We start from the raw sequence: 16,110 nt of genomic DNA, 5'->3' as shown, positions 1-16,110 counted from the left end.
ATTAATTTGAGAGATACCAACAAGCTTGAAATACTGAACCTGTGCATCTAGGCGCATGGTGCTTTCACGTATTTATTTTCTGTATGCTCTAAATGAAAGTCCTGTGGTGCTTTTCATGTAGATATTAGACCTTTCTTTAGTTCGTTCGTTCGTTTTTTCTTTTTTTCTTTCTTTCTTGAGACTGGGTCTGGCTATTTTGTCCAGGCTGGTCTTGAACCCCTGGGCCCAAGCCATCCCTCTGCCTTGGCCTCCCAAAGTGCTGGGAGTACCACTTCCAACCTAGACATTTCTTAATTGGAATTAGTCCCAGAAACCTTATTGCTCCTGTTGCTAATGTTCTGACACCTTTTTTCTATTACATATGGAAGTGGCCTATATTAATGCTTTTGTGTATGTATATATTTATATGTGGCCACATCAGTGGACTCCCATCTATTAATATATTATTGGTTTCTCAATGTCTGAAAAACTTTGCTAAATATATAATATTCCATTTCTTTACAACATGTATAGTTAGTTTATAACCTTTTATATTACATCTAGAGTCCATGCTTTTTCCACAAGGCTGAGGTTTAGCAAATGAAAAATATACAGCACATAGTAAAGCTTGATGTTAGTTTTTTTCCTCACTGTTTCATTCTTACAAATAGATCAAAATAAAAAAAACTAAACTAAGTAAAATTTGTAAGGAAATAGATACCTACATGTTATAATCTAAGTTATCTACCTTAATTTCTCTCTTCTTTGGAAAATGGTATGATAAGTGGTTGGAAGTTTTCTTCACTCACATTCTCTTTAGGTTTCCTTACGGGGAAAAATCAGTCAAAGAAAATTTTATATATTTGATTATGCTAGAATCTAAAATTTTTTTTTGCCATTTATTTCTGGAAGAAACTGGATTATCAAATATAATTCCTTTTTTCTTTCTTTCTTTCTTTCTTTCTTTCTTTCTTTCTTTCTTTCTTTCTTTCTTTCTTTCTCTCTCTCTCTCTTTCTCTCTCTCTTTGTTTCTCTCTCTCTCTTTCTCTTTCTCTCTTTCTCTCTTTCCTTTCCCTTTCCTTCTGTGTCTCTCATTCTTGTTGCCCAGGCTGGACTGCAGTGGCGTGATCATGGCTCACTGCAGCCTTGACCTCCCTGGGTTCAGGTGATCCTTCCACTCTCAGCCTCCTGAGCAGCTGGAACTACAGGATTGCTCCATCATGCTTGGCTAATTTTTAAAATTTTTTTTGTAGAGACAGAGTTTCCCCATGTTGCCCAGGCTGGTCTCCTGGGCTGAAGCAATCCTCCTGCCTTGGCCTCCCAAAGTGCTGGGATTACAAGCGTGGGCCACCGTGCCCAGCCTCAAATAGAATAGAACTCAGGTTTTTAACCCAAAGCCCATGGGGTTTCTTTTTTACTTTCTAGATTTGGAATTCTTTAAAATTAAAAGACAGGTACAGAGTCATTGGGAAAAAAAAAGTTGGACGTCATAGAAGACTGAGTCATGGATTGATAACTGCTGGGTCTAGGTGGTGGGTGGATTTGGTTTGATTATATTGCTCTCTCTACTTTTATGTATGTTTGAAGATGTCTAAAAGGGAAGTTTTAAAAAAATCCTATTGGCCAGTTGCAAGCCTGGGGCACATTATTTGAATGTTTTTTAGTTTTTCAACTATAGGTTGGAAATGGAGTCTATTAGCAGGGTGTAGTGGTAATAAAAATAGACACAAGGCTGGGCGCGGTGGCTCACGCCTATAATCCCAGCTCTTTGGGAGGCCGAGGCGGGCGGATCACAAGGTCAGGAGATCGAGACCATCCTGGCTAACATGGTGAAACCCCGACTCTACTAAAAAATACAAACAATTAGCTGGGTGTGGTGGTGGGCGCCTGTAGTCCCAGCTACTCGGGGAGGCTGAGGCAGGAGAATGGCGTGAACCCTGGAGGCGGAGCTTGCAGTGAGCCAAGATCGCGCCACTGCACTGGGAGAGAGAGTGACACTCTGTCTCAAAAAAAAAAAAAAAGACATAAATTGCCTTGTGATACTTACAGTAGATGTTCAATAAACATTTTAGGAATAACATCATGAATTATACAAATTGTTAATCCTCATAGCCATTCTCTGAAGTAGGCAGTTTTATCCCAGTTTTTATATGAGAAAACAGAATCGGAGCAGCTAAGTATTATGCTTTGAAGTGTACAAGAAGTAAATGATGGAGCTAAAACTTGAGTCCAAGTTCTGACCTCATAGTCTAGGACATTTGAAGCCTCCTTGAAAAAGGAAGGCTACTATTGAGAAGGCTTTGTTTCTGTTACATTATATTTTCTCAGATTTAATCTTCATCATAACTGCAAGGCATATTGAATATCTGTAACCTTTTAAAAGCACATAGATTTTCACATTTTGTATATGAGTAGTTAACGCTAAAAAAATGTATATTTTATTTTAAAATGTATTTGAATGTGTAAGTTGAGTTTAAGTATTGGCAATACCAGTGTTTTTGTGGGAAAAAAGATGCCTCTTGGTTTTCCAAGTGAGTTTGTATGTGAAATAAAACCTGTGTTTGAAAGTTAAAAATTTTATATTTTTGGCACTATACCATTAGATGGTTTATTGGAAAGATACTCTATTTGATAATGTACATTGTGGTTTTGTTATTGAATTTATTAAAATCATAATTTGTAATGTTGATGTGAAATGAATCCAGAGCAAATCAGGGCAAGAAGATGTAAACTAGGAAGGACCTGTGTGTGTGTGTGTGTGTGTGTGTGTGTGTGTGTGTGTGTGTGTGTGTGAGAGAGAGAGAGGTCTTTGAGTCATAAAGATTTATTATTTATTTTTTTAGAGACATGGTCTTGCTCTGTCATTCAGGCTGGAGTACAGTGATGCAGTCATAGCTCACTGCAGCCTTGAACTCCTGGGCTGAAATGATCTTCCCCGCTCAGCCTCCTGAATAGTTGAGACTACAGGCATGTACCACCATGCCCAGATAACTTTTGTATCTTTTGCAGGGATGGGGTTTTGCTGTGTTGCCCAGGCTGGTTTGAAACTTCTGGACTCAAGTGATCCACTCACCTCAGCTTCCCAGAATGCTGGGATTACAGGCATGAGCCACTGCACCTGGCCTTGGCTAATTTTTTTTTTTTAATTTTTTGAGACGGAGTCTCGCTCTGTCGCCCAGGCTGGAGTGCAGTGGCCGATCGCAGCTCACTGCAAGCTCCGCCTCCCAGGTTTATGTCATTCTCCTGCCTCAGCCTCCCGAGTAGCTGGGACTACAGGCACCCACCACCTCGCCCGGCTAGTTTTTTGTTTTTTTTAGTAGAGACGGGGTTTCACCGTGTTAGCCAGGATGGTCTCGATCTCCTGACCTCGTGATCCACCCGTCTCGTCCTCCCAAAGTGCTGGGATTACAGGCTTGAGCCACCATGCCTGGCCTAATTTTTAAAAACAATTTTTATAGGGCTGGAGTCTTGCTATGCTGGCCAGGCTGTTTTTGAACCCCTGGCCTTGAGTAATCCTCCCTCCTCAGCCTCCCAAAGTGCTGGGATTACAGGGATGACCCACCATGCCTGGCCCAACTGTAAATTGTTCACTATAAGATAGAAATGGTCGGGCGCGGTGGCTCACGCCTGTAATCCTGGCACTTTGGGAGGCCGAGTCGGGCGGATCGCAAGGTCAGGCGTTTGAGACCAGCCTGGCCAATAGGGTGAAACCCCGTCTCTACTAAAAAACAAAAAAAAACACACATAAAAAAAAACTACAAAAATTAGCCAGGTGTGGTGGTGGGCGCCCGTAGTCCCAGCTACCCAAGAGGCTGAGGCGGGAGAATTGCTTAAACCCGGGAGGTGGAGGTTGCAGTGAGCTGAGATTGCGCCACTGCTCTCCAGCCTCACAACGGCACGAGACTCCATCTCAGAAAAGAAAAATAAATAAATAAGATAAAATAAGATAGAAATTATTCCTGTGAGGTTAAGAGACCTATTGTAAGAATTTCTTTTTATTCAACAAAATTTATTGACATTGAACGGTTTGTTATCTGTTATATGCTTTTTAGGAAGATTTACATGTTAGGTTTGTTGCCAAGCAGCTAACAGGTAATGTTTCACATAACCCCTACAAGATGCTTGGTAATGTCTATTCATGCCTGATTAATTTCCTAGCACATGGTGGGTCTTCAGTTAATGTTTAATGATAATAGGGAAATGGCCTATAAAAGCCTTAAAACTTTGAAGTAAATTTCCACCCTGTTTTATAAGGAATTATGAAATGTTTCCAAACTTTTGCATTTATGAAATGCTTAAAGCATATCTCCAAAAGCACCATTTCTAAAATGAGAGTTGATCAATACTTGGGGAATAAATGGGGGAAATGAAGATATTACATATCCTTTTTATTTTTATTTACTTATTTTAAAAAATTTGTTTTTGAGGCAGAGTCTCACTGTTTCGCCCAGGCTGGAGTTCAGTGGTGCCATCTTGGCTCACTGCAACCTCTGCCTCCCGAGTTTAAGCGATTCTCATGCCTCAGCTCTCCGAGTAGCTGGGATTACATATGTGCACCACCATGCCTGGCTAATTTTTGTATTTTTAGTAGAGATAGAGTTTTGAAATGTTGGCCAGGCTGGTTTTGAGCTCCTGGCCTCATGTGATCTGCCCACCTTGGCCTCCCAAAGTGCTAGGATTATAGGTGTGAACCACTGTGCCCAGCCTGTATATCCTTTATAAAAATTCTTTTATATGGGAAATACATGGTGTTATTTTTCTATAATAAATTCCTGAAGCACCATTTCAATAATTTTGGTTGGGGTCTAATTGGGGAGTGTTTTTTTTAATGGTGTACTCTCATAAACTGAAAAATTGCTTTTGCACGCTGTCTTTCTTAGACTATTTTTCGTTTAATTAAAAGTCTCGTGAGAAGTAGAAATTTGGATTGGAAAGATTGGGTGTTTGCTTCTTTCTGTCTTGTATTTATTAAAGGTTTCTTTAGGTTGTTTTATCATTTTCCCTCCATTCTCCTCAATATATTTAGTTCTCTGTTCAGTCCTAGTGTACACACAAAGTAGTTGGAGAATTACCAACCCATACTCTTCTGAAAAATAAATTTAGTAACCAGAGTACAATAGTGCATACGGTTTTTTTTGTCTTTATCTTTACCAAATAGTTTTCTGAAGTTACTTTGGTTAATTTTTTCTTTTTCTATCTCCTACAGTTTAGTTCTATTCTTATTTATTTGTTTATTTATTTATTTACTTTTTGAGACAGTCTCGCACTGTCGCCCAGGCTGGAGTGCAGTGGCGCGATCTTGGCTCGCTGCAAGCTCTATCTCCCGGGTTCGCGCCATTCTTTTGCCTCAGCCTCCTGAGTAGCTGGGACTACAGGTGCCTGCCACCACGCCTGGCTAATTGTTTGTATTTTTTAGAAGAGACGGGGTTTCACCGTGTTAGCCAGGATGGTCTCGATCTCCTGACCTCGTGATCCGCCCGTCTCGGCCTCCCAAAGTGCTGGGATTACAGGCTTGAACCACCATGCCCGGCCTAGACTTAATTTTTAATAGAGTTGGGTTTGCAGTTTGAGGTTCTCCCACATTCTGGTTGATTTGAACTATTTATTTGAAGGGATATGTGAAACATTACCATTGTTCTAAGAGTCAGAATTCTACTGAGAGACCGGTCAGTCATTTGCCAGGGCATACTCAGAGAACTGTCATTTCCCCCTCATCTCTTTTATCCTATTCCCATCCCCTCTTCTTTCTACCTCATTTCCACCTACTCTGTGGAGATAACTAATCTCACTGACTTCTCTCTCCTCTTGTTTTTGTACAAATGCATGGATACATATAGTTATGCGTCACTTAATGAGAAATGCATTGTTGGGCAATTTCATCTAAACATAGAAATGGTACAGTAAAAATACTGTATAAAAGATATGGTGTAAAAGATAAAAATGGTGCACCTGCATTGGGTACTTAACTATGAATGGAACTTGCGGAACCAGAAGTTGCTCTGGATGAGTCAGTGAGTGAATGTGAAGGCCTAGGACATTATCGTACACTACTGTAGACTTTATATACACCATACGTGTAGGCGACACTGACTTTATTTTAAAATTTCTCCTTTCTTTTTTTTAAATTTTTTTTGGTTTTTATTTTTTTGTTTGTTTTATTTTTTATTTTTTATGAGATGGGATCTTTCCCTGTCACCCAAGCCGGAGTGCGGTGGCATGACCATGGCTCACTGCTGCGTCAACCTCCCAGGCTTAAGCGATCCTCCTACCTCAGCCTCCTGAGTAGCTGGGACTACAGGTGCGTGTCCCAACTCCTGGCTAATTTTTAAATTTTTTGTAGAAACGAGGTCTCCATATGTTATCCAGGCTGGTCTTGAAGTCCTGGGCTCAAGCAATCCTCCTACTTGGGTCTCTCAAAGTGCTGGAATTACAGGCATGAATGAGCCTCCATGCCCTGCCAAAATTTTTTTCTTTCTTCAATACTAAATTAACCTTAGCTTACCGTAACTTTTTTACTTTATAAACTCTTTAATGTTTTAAAACTTTTGACTCTTCTGTAATAACAGGTTAAAACACAAACACATTGTACAACTGTGCAAAACATTTTCTTTTACCCTTATTTATAAATAGTACACCTAAAATAATGATAAAAAGTATAGTATAGCAAATACATAAACCAGTAACAGTCATTTATTATCATTATCAAGTCTTATGTACATATGTAATTGTATGTTGTATACTTTTCTATCACTAGCAGTGCAGTAGGTTTATACCAGAATCACACACACACGTAATATGTCATGCTACGTTACGATGTCACTAAGTGACAGGAATTTTTCAGCTCCATTATAATTTTAAGGGACCACTACTGCATATGTAGCCCATCATTGACTGAAACATCATTATGTGGTACGTGACTGTATGTATAGATATGTATCACCTCATATTTTCTTTCTTACATGAAGGGTAGTACAATCTAGGTATTCTTTTATGCTTTGATTTGATAATATATTTTATTGGCTGGCTCACTTCTATAATCCCAGCACTTTGGGAGGTCAAGGCTGGCAGATTGCTTGAGCCCAGCAGTTTGAGACTAGCCTGGGCAACATGGCAAAACCCCATCTCTAAAAAAAAGTACAAAAATTAGCTGGGCATGGTGGTGCATGCCTGTGGTCCCAGCTACCTTAGAGGCTGAGGTGGGAGGATTGCTTGAGCCCAGGAGGCAGAGGCTGCCATGAGCTGAGATTGCACCACTGCACTCTAGCCTGGGTGACAGAGTGAGATCCAGTCTCAAAACAAAAACAAAAACTGTATTTATTATGTTATTGTAACATAGCCTTATTATGTACAGTCGGCCCTGTGTATCCATTGAGTTCTCTATCTGTGGCTCTAACTAACCATGGATGGAAAATTTTTGGAAAAAAAAAAGGATGGTTACATCTGTACTGGACATGTATAGACATTTTTTCTCATCATTATTCCTTAAACAATACAGTTTAAAAACTGTTTACCATAGCATTTAGATTATATCAGGTATTGTAAGCAATCTAGAGATGATTTCAAGTATATGAGAGGATGTGCGTTGGTTATATACAAATACTATGCCATTTTACATGATGGACTTGAGCATCCGTGGAATTTGGTATCCACGGGGGTCCTGGAGCCAGTCCCCCGCAGATACCAAGGGATGGCGGTATGTTAATAATATATTCAGTTTATCTACTTAATGCATCCAGGAATCCTTCCTTATTAATTTATAGAATACTTTTTTTTTTTTTTACAGCTGCATAGTACTCCATTGCATGGATGTGCCATAGTTTATTCAACCACTGTCCTGTATCTGGACATTAGGCTGTTTCCAGTGTTTTGTAATTATAAAATAGGCTTCAGTGTATATACTTTGTTGTTGAGGTGTACCCTCAGGGTAAATTCCCAAGGGTGGGATCACTGGACTGATTAAAGGTAAGTGCATTTGTTGTATTGTTAGGTACTGCTAAATTTCCTTCCAGAAAAGTTGTATTTGTCGTTGGTAGTCTCACCTGCACAGCTGTTTCAGTTTTCTCGCAGCCTCGCCAGCACATGTGTTGTCATTCTGGTTAATTGTTCCCAATCTGATGGGTGAGCATGGTGTCACAACTGGTTTTAATTTACATTTCTCTGATTATGAGTGAGATTGAACATCTTTTCACATGTTTAAGGGTTATTTTATGTCTTTGTGACATGTTTTACTTTAAAAGTTTATTTTGGATGCACATTTTTTTTTTTTGTTATCGTTGTTAGGTTATTCACCTTCAACTTGTCAGAACAGTAGCACTCTAAAAACGCCAGACTTTATTATGACTCTCCTCTTTCAGATCTTCCATGGTGGCTTATTCTAATTCGGCAGAAAGCATTGGTGGGCAAACTCCCAGGAGACCATGAGGTCTGTAAAGTTACCAAAATTGCTGTGCTATCACTTTCTGAAATGGAACCTCAGGATCTTGAGCTAGAGGTAAGATGAAATAAAGAGAAATTATATGGAAACCTGATATAAATGTAATAGCAAATATGAGGATTTGGTTCAGTAGACCACAGGCTTACATTTTAGAGCTGGGTAATGTTTTAAAATAATTTAATCCTATGATTTTCCAACTTCATTTTAGTAGTGGAATCCTTGTCTGAAAATCCATGAAATCTAGTATAGAAGACACATAAAAGCAGGGCCACTGTGGTTGAAGTAGTGTTGGGGGAATCTCTAGGGCTCTGTCCACTTGATCTCTCCTTGGAAGCCACCTTCTGTTTCCAGGGAGCCCTAGGGCCACAATACAGTTTGAAAACTTCTAGGGAAAAGGAGTGAGTTAAGAAAAGGAGACCTCTTATTATATCCTCTTTTATCCGCATTTCTTGAAAATTTTCTAATTACCCTATTACAGTTTAAAAAGAAAGGCTTTTAAAAGGAAGACAGTCACTCGTCTAATGTAATCTGTATATTTTCCAGAGAAGAGCTCAAGTCCACAAGTAGAGTGATTTAAGGACGAAATATATGAGATTGCCTAGGGCTAGTGTTTTTTTCCCGCAAGGTGCTGCCTCCTCGTAGAAGTAACCCATGAAAGCATTTATGTCCGGTTTGCTCTCAGTGTGGGGATTTCATGCCTAGGAATTGTCTTCACTCTGATGTAGCCATAGTCTGTTTTGTTCACTGTTGGTTCATTGTGCCAGGCGGGCCCTGTGTATTACATAGATGATAATATTTAGTCCTTAGGACCACCCTGTGAAGTGGGCATTACTACAAATAAAGAAAGGAGGCTAGGTGGGTGGCTCCTTTCTTTGACAGGCTGAGGCTGGAGGATCGCTTGAGCTGAGGGGTTCGAGACCAGCCTGGGTAACATAGCCAGACCTTGTCTTGTGGGGGGGGAAAAATGAGTGGATTTCAGAAAATAAAATAAAAACAAAGGCAGCCTGGCAAGGGTTAAGTCACACAGCTGGTACAGGTGGGGCCTGGATCTAGACTCAGGCTGCCTGGTCCTGTGTAACTCTGCTGAGCTGCCGCCCTGTTACCTGAACAGCAGGTAATGATAGCAAAGCACACACTGCCCCACAACTCAGCACATGTTTTTCCATGTAGAGTTTTTGGGGAGGAAGTTTGGGGACAGGGTTAAATTGCCTTAAGAATAAGTAAAATGAAGCTATTTTATGCTTTAAGTGTCACTGGAAGTTTGACAGTTGAATTTTAAGAAACATTAAAATGAATTGAAGCGGACTCTGATTATTATTTGTTACAGGAATCAAAAAAAGTTCAGAGTTCTTATTCTCCTTTTGTTGGTACTTATGCTAGAACACTATTCACTATTGCTGATCGAGAGACAAAAAGCCTAGGCGGCAATTAGGCTTATTAAAAGCAGATGTTTATAGTTTTGTTTGCGTTTTTTTTTTTTTTTTTTTTTGGTGAAGAGCAGCCAGACTAGCAAAAATTGTATTAGTTTCCTAAGCCAATAAATTTGCTGGCAATGTCTTTTGGATGGTTTTGCTGAAACACTGAAAGATCAGGATGGCTTGTTATCACAGACCTTTCCCTTGAAGGTGGGCACCCTTTGGCCTGGCATTCGGGTTTGAGCACTAAGCCTGGGGTCTCTGGCAGTTTGATTTAGAGCCGGGAGCCAGCCCTCCCAGCACTTTGTCCATCCGCCAGTCAGGATTTGCATATTTGGCACTCCTAGTTCTGGGGAAATTAAATGTCACACCTCATTCAGAAAAGGTTGAGGCCTTCAGGGAGGTTTTCTGATGTCCTTCATGGCCACCAATCTGTAACATTTTTGAGACTGGTAGCTGACTAATAAATGGGGAAAAAACCAAGATGGCTTTAGGAACTAACATTTACATGGAGTTTTTAAGCCCCAAAGTGTGAATATTATCAAAGCTTTAAGAACTTCATTATTCTTCTTACTTTCCCTTTTCTTTCTCTCGATAATCTAAGGGAAAGAGATTATATTCAAATAAAAAGGAAAGTGAGATTTCCTCCATAGACATAATTATTTTGACAGCTGTTGGGTTGTACAGCATAAACTACTGCACTTCTCAGGGGTGGCAAGATCGTGCTTCACATTAAGAGCTGAATATACGTAATGACTCTGCTAATTAGGAGTAAAAGTAACAATAGAGAAAGTATTTCCAGATCCTATCTCAGTGAATAGTTTGGTACACCTTTCTCAAGAGATTACAATTTTAGCAATTTGCACTTTCGCCATTTTTTTCTTTCCTTGTAATCCTGTTTTATGGTAAAGGAGCTTTACAACAGTGAACAGCAGGAAGGGCAAATAACCACATGTTGAAAATCACGACTTTATTTTCTTTTAACATGTTAATTTAAATCTTGGTATCTTTATTTCAATTTCCATGTAACTCAATTTAAAAGAGTTTTGGAAGCTTCATCCTTTTACATTGTGTTTTTTGATTATACAGTAAATTGTAAAAGAGAAGAAAAGCAATTCCCCCACTTGGAAATAATTGTTATCAATATTCTACTGAGTTTTGGTGGGTGTTTCCATTTGTACCTAGGCTCTTTGGAGGACCAGTGTTACTTTCACATGTTTCAGAATAGTTTTTCTGTTTTGCATTTTTACATATTTTCCTCTAGTCTTATTATTTTTTTAAGAACACAGGAAGACTTGGTTAAACAAAACTACTTATTCCTCCTTAGTATGGCTTTCTGATTTGGATGTCTGTGTATCAGTTTGAATAAGCTGCATTTATTCCAGCAGCATCCTTTAGTGTGGTCACTGTTCCCAGATTTGCTAAAGCCTAAGTCTGTGTTCTGTAATTGGAGCAGAAGCAATCTTATTTCAGAGATGGGTATTAATAGAATTTCTAGTTTTCTGCCTCTGTTGTCTTTTTATCTCAAATATATGCCTTATTTGTTTGCCAATTAAAAAAAACAATTCAAATACCATACAGTTCATCCATTTAAAGTATATAAGTCAATGGTTTTTAGTGTATTCAGAGTCATGTGGTTATCACCACAATCAATTTTAGAACCTTTCATCATCCCCCGAAAAAACCCCGTCTTCGTTAGCAGCCACTCCTCATTTCCTTCCAAACTCCAGCTCCCCAGCACCATGCAACCACTAATCTCCTTTCTGTCTCTATAAATATTTGTCTGTTCTGGACATCTCATATAAACAGAATAATACGCCACGTGGCCTTTTGTGATGGACTTCTTTCACCTAGCATAGCTTTTAAGTTTCGTTCCAGTTGTAATGTGTAGCAGTACTTTATTTTTCTTTATTGCCAGATAATCCTTTGTATGGGTATGTCACATTTTATTTCTTTGTTCATCAGTTGATGGACATTTGAATTGTTTCCACCTTTTAGCTATTATGAATAATGCTGTCATAAACCATTTTGCGTACAAGTTCTTGGTGGTATATTTGTTTTTATCTCCCTTGGGTGTGTACCTAGGAATGGAATTGCTGGGTCATATGGTAACTCTAACCTTTTGTGGAACTGCCAGACTGACTTTTTTTTTTTTTTTTTTGAAACAGAGCCTTGCTCTGTCCCCCAGGCTGGAGGGCAGTGACGTGATCTCGGCTCGCTGCAACCTCCGCCTCCCTTGGTTGAAATGATTCTCCTGCTTCAGCCTCTCGAGTAGCTGGGACTACAGTTATGTGCTACCACACCCGACTAATTTTTTGTATTTTTAGCAGAGATGGGTTTTCACTGTGTCAGCCTGGTTAGATGGTCTTGATCTACTGACCTGGTGATCCACCCGCCTTGGCTTCCCAAAGTGCTGGGATTATAGACGTGAGCCACTGTGCCTGATTTTCAAAACAGTGTGCTATTTTACAAAAATGATGTAAAGAGGCCAGGCACAGTGGCTTATGCCTATAATCCCAGCACTTTGGGAGGCCGAGGCAGGGGGATTGAGACCAGCCCGGGTAACATGGTGAGACTCTGCCTCTACAAAAACAGCCATGTGTGGTGGTACATCCCTGTAGTCCCAGCTACCTGGGAGATCACCTTAGCCCGGGACTTTGAGGCTGCAGTGAACTGTGATCGTGCCCCTGCACTCCAACCTGGGCGATGGAATGAGACACTATCTCCAAAAAGAGAGAGAGAGAGAGGTGGGGTCAAGTGCAGTGGCTTATGCTTGTAATCTCGGCACTTTGGGTGGCCGAGGTGGGAGGATTGCTTCAGGCCAGGAGTTTGAGACCAGCCTGGGCAACATAGCAAGACCCTGTCTCCATAAAAAATTTAAAAGTTAGCTGGGTGTTGGCCGGGTGTGGTGGCTCACGCCTGTAATCCCAGCACTTTGGGAGACCGAGGTGGGCGGATCACCTGAGGTCAAGACCAGCCTGACCAACATGGAGAAACCCCGTCTCTACTAAAAATACAAAATTAACTGGGCATGGTGGCACATGCCTATAATCCCAGCTACTCTGGAGGCTGAGGCAGGAGAATCATTTGAACCTGGGAGGCAGAGGTTGTGGTGAGCAGAGATCATGCCATTGCACTGCAGCCTGGGCAACAAGAGTGAAACTCCGTCTCAAAAAAAAAAAAAAATTAGCTGGGTGTAGTGGTGTATACCTGTAGTCATAGGTAGTCAGGAGGCTGAGGCAGGAGGATTGCTTGAGCTCTGGAGTTTGAGGCTGCAGTGAGCTGTGATTGCACCACAGCACTCCAGCCTGGATGGTAGAGTGAGACCCTGTCTCTAAAAAAGAAAATTTAGAAATCTGTATGAGGGTACGAGGAATCTGTAATGGTTTAAACAATGAGGATGTAGATGTTGCTTCTTTAGAGAAAAAATACCCTTTAAAGTTATATAGGTTTTGTCCTATGTCTGCATATCTTATTTGCGTATCTCATTGCCTTAATAGATAACCGCATCATTTTCCCTGTTTAGTTTCCATCAGACATCTGTTTAAAATTTTAGCTTCAGATGGATATAGATACCAGCTTTTCACATAAAATTATTTATGTCCCTTTTCTTAAATGGCAGCAGCAACATCAACCCTTAATCTCAGTCATAAGATGTAAGTTGCAAGCACAATTAAAAAACTAGGGAAGTGCCGTGGAGCTTGTGGAGAAGTAGCTGGGAGTTGTAGCTGTGGTGCTTTCTTTTTGAAATCTCGTGTTTCAGAGTTGTGATAAGGACCTAACCATGTACCACACAAAACTGGCTGGGCCTCTGGAAAAGGGAAGGTGACCCTGTTGCCAGTGCTGTGCATTGTAATCCCTGGAGCTCTGTGTAAACAAAATACCTTAGGACTGGGAAGGAATCCTAAGTAATTTTCTCTATCCCTGTTTTTTGTCAGGACTGAATTTAACCGTTTCAGAAAGGTAGTGCTCTGTACTTTATTTTCTAAAGGTAACTGTGTAGAAGATTCTGACATACTCATTGGAAATGTTTACATTTATAGTAATCTCATTTGTTTGAGACAGGGTCTCGCTCTGTCACACAGGCTGGAATGCAGTGGCACGATCCTCCTGCCTTCAGCCCTCCAAGTGGCTGGGACTACAGGCATGTGCCACCACCCTCGGCTAATTTTTTTTTTTCTATTTTTTGAAGAGATGAGGTCTCACTGTATTCCCCATGCTGGTGTTGAATACCTGGGCTTAAGCGATCCGCCTGCCTTAACCTCCCAAAGTGCTGGGATTATAGGTGTGAGCCCCAGCACCTGGCCAGCAATTTAAAATTTTTATTTAGAAAAAAATCACTTTTAAGAGACAGAGAAAGCCTTCCAGTAAAGGTGTTTCCGTGAGTTTGAACTTTGTTATACAGATCCACAATCCTTATCTGAACTTCCTGGGGCCATATTTGTTTTAGAATTCAAGTTTTTTTGGGGTTTTCAAATGGTTATTCCATGTATTTTCTACAGTCTAAAGTGGTTCTGAAGCATTACCCTACAATAAAACACATTAATGTTTTTTAAAGAATTGTATGACTATTCATACTAAGGGAGGTAAGTGATGATTATCAGTATCTTCATATCAGTTCAGGGCATGCTTTGTCATTAAATGAGTTTTTAACTTAAAAAATACACTTTCAGGTTTTAGAGTTTTTTGGATTTTGGAATTGTACATAAGGAAGTTAAGGGATGATGGGCTTATATTAACTCTGTTTCAAGGCCAGGATGAGGGTAGATAAAAGAAATAAAAATAGAAGAGACCAGATGTGGTGACTCATGCTTGTAATCCCAACGCTTTGGGAGGCTGAGGCGAGCAGATCAGTTGAGGTCAGCAGTTCAAGACCAGCCTGGCCAACATGGTGAAACCCTGTCTCTATTAAAAATACAAAACTTAGCCAGGCATGGTGGCACGTGCCTGTAGTTCCAGCTACTCCAGAGGCTGAGGTGGGAGAACCCCTTGGATCTGGGAGGCAGAGGTTGCAGCAAGCTGAGATTGCGCCATTGCACTCTAGCCTGGGCAACAGAGTGAGACTCTGTCTCAAAGAAGGAAAGAAGGGAGGAAGGAAAGGAAGAAGGAAGGAAGGAAGGAAGGAAGGAAAGGGAAGGGGAAAGGGGAGGGGAGGAAGGAAGGAGGGAGGGAGGAAGGCAGGCAGTAAGGAAGGAAATGCCAAGCTTAGAGAATAAGTAATTTTTAAAGTCGATCAGACTGAAGCCATAGCCTTTCTGGGTCTGCATCTAGAAGCAGACAGTAGCAGGTGGGAATTTGGCCCCTACACAGTAAAGAGGACCAACCCGGCTTCATGGGAGATGGGAGCCTGGGGCCATGCTTAGCACTTGAGGCCTGGTGCTCAGGTGGAACTCCCTAGATCATGAGGGGAGCTGTTAGAGTGTCTGCACTGAGTTGGATAATCAATCCTGCATAGAGCATCTCCAGTGTGCCATACCGGTAGCACTTCCGTGAAGAAATACTGGTCTGGACAAAAGATAGGGATCTGAATCAACACCATAGCAATGAGGATGAAGTGGTTGGGGTTGATAGGAGAGACTTAGAGAAGGAGAATGATGGAAGATGATTCCAAGGTTTCTTGCTTAAATGATCCTGTGGTTGGTGCCATCATTACCTGAAATAGGACATACCAGAGAAGGAACAATATTTGGGGAGCAGATGTTGCTCAGTTCTAGAGATGCTGAGTTTGAGAGTCTAGTGTGTCTCAGTGTAGGGGAGACGTCACAGTGTGTCTCAGTGTAGGGGAGACGTCACGTATCAGTCTTGAGATTAGGGTGAAGGAGTGGCGTTAGCAAACGTAGTAGTAGTTAAAATGAGGAAAGAGGGTGACATTTTCTAGATGGAGCATGAAGACTGAGAAGAGAGTTAAGGGTAGAACACTGGGAATACCATCAGTTTTAGAGAAGAAAGATAGACCCACAAAGGAGACTGAGAAGAAACAGCCAGAGGTGGGGAAGGACCCAGGGAGATTGTTGTCATGGGGATCAGAGGAAGAGACAGCAGGGAGTGTTCATGAGCGCCACATTCCGAGAGACAGTTAGGAGGCCTAAGCAGTGTCATTGGAGCCTTTACTCCTTGACCTGCCCCAATCAGATTATAGTCGTGGCAGTTCCAGTGGCTGGGACACTGTCCCCTGCTGGCTCTCAGAGTGGATTCCAGGTTTGAGGAATGGATTTAAAAGAAGATTCTCACATGTGTAAACAAACATGTCCCAAGGTGCTAGGAAAGGGGCTGTTAGAGGTT

At 40.9% G+C, this 16,110-nt stretch overlaps 1 protein-coding gene across 1 annotated transcript in view; it reads left to right on the top strand.

The window, feature by feature from the left end:
- LOC108529777 (phosphatidylinositide phosphatase SAC2-like) overlaps positions 1 to 16,110 on the top strand; it is a 55,863-nt gene that overhangs the window by 24,959 nt on the left and 14,794 nt on the right. Inside the window, exon 2 of the mRNA XM_017872292.1 lies at positions 8,334 to 8,470. Coding sequence (XP_017727781.1) covers positions 8,444 to 8,470 — 27 coding nt within the window. The 5' untranslated portion in view covers positions 8,334 to 8,443. The remainder of the gene's footprint in view (positions 1 to 8,333; positions 8,471 to 16,110) is intronic.

Source organism: Rhinopithecus bieti, unplaced genomic scaffold (assembly GCF_001698545.2).
Source record: "Rhinopithecus bieti isolate Rb0 unplaced genomic scaffold, ASM169854v2 scaffold_6710, whole genome shotgun sequence".
NCBI lineage: Eukaryota > Metazoa > Chordata > Mammalia > Primates > Cercopithecidae > Rhinopithecus > Rhinopithecus bieti.
Note: the sequence above shows the minus strand (reverse complement) of the source record. Positions and strands in the feature narration are given on the sequence as shown.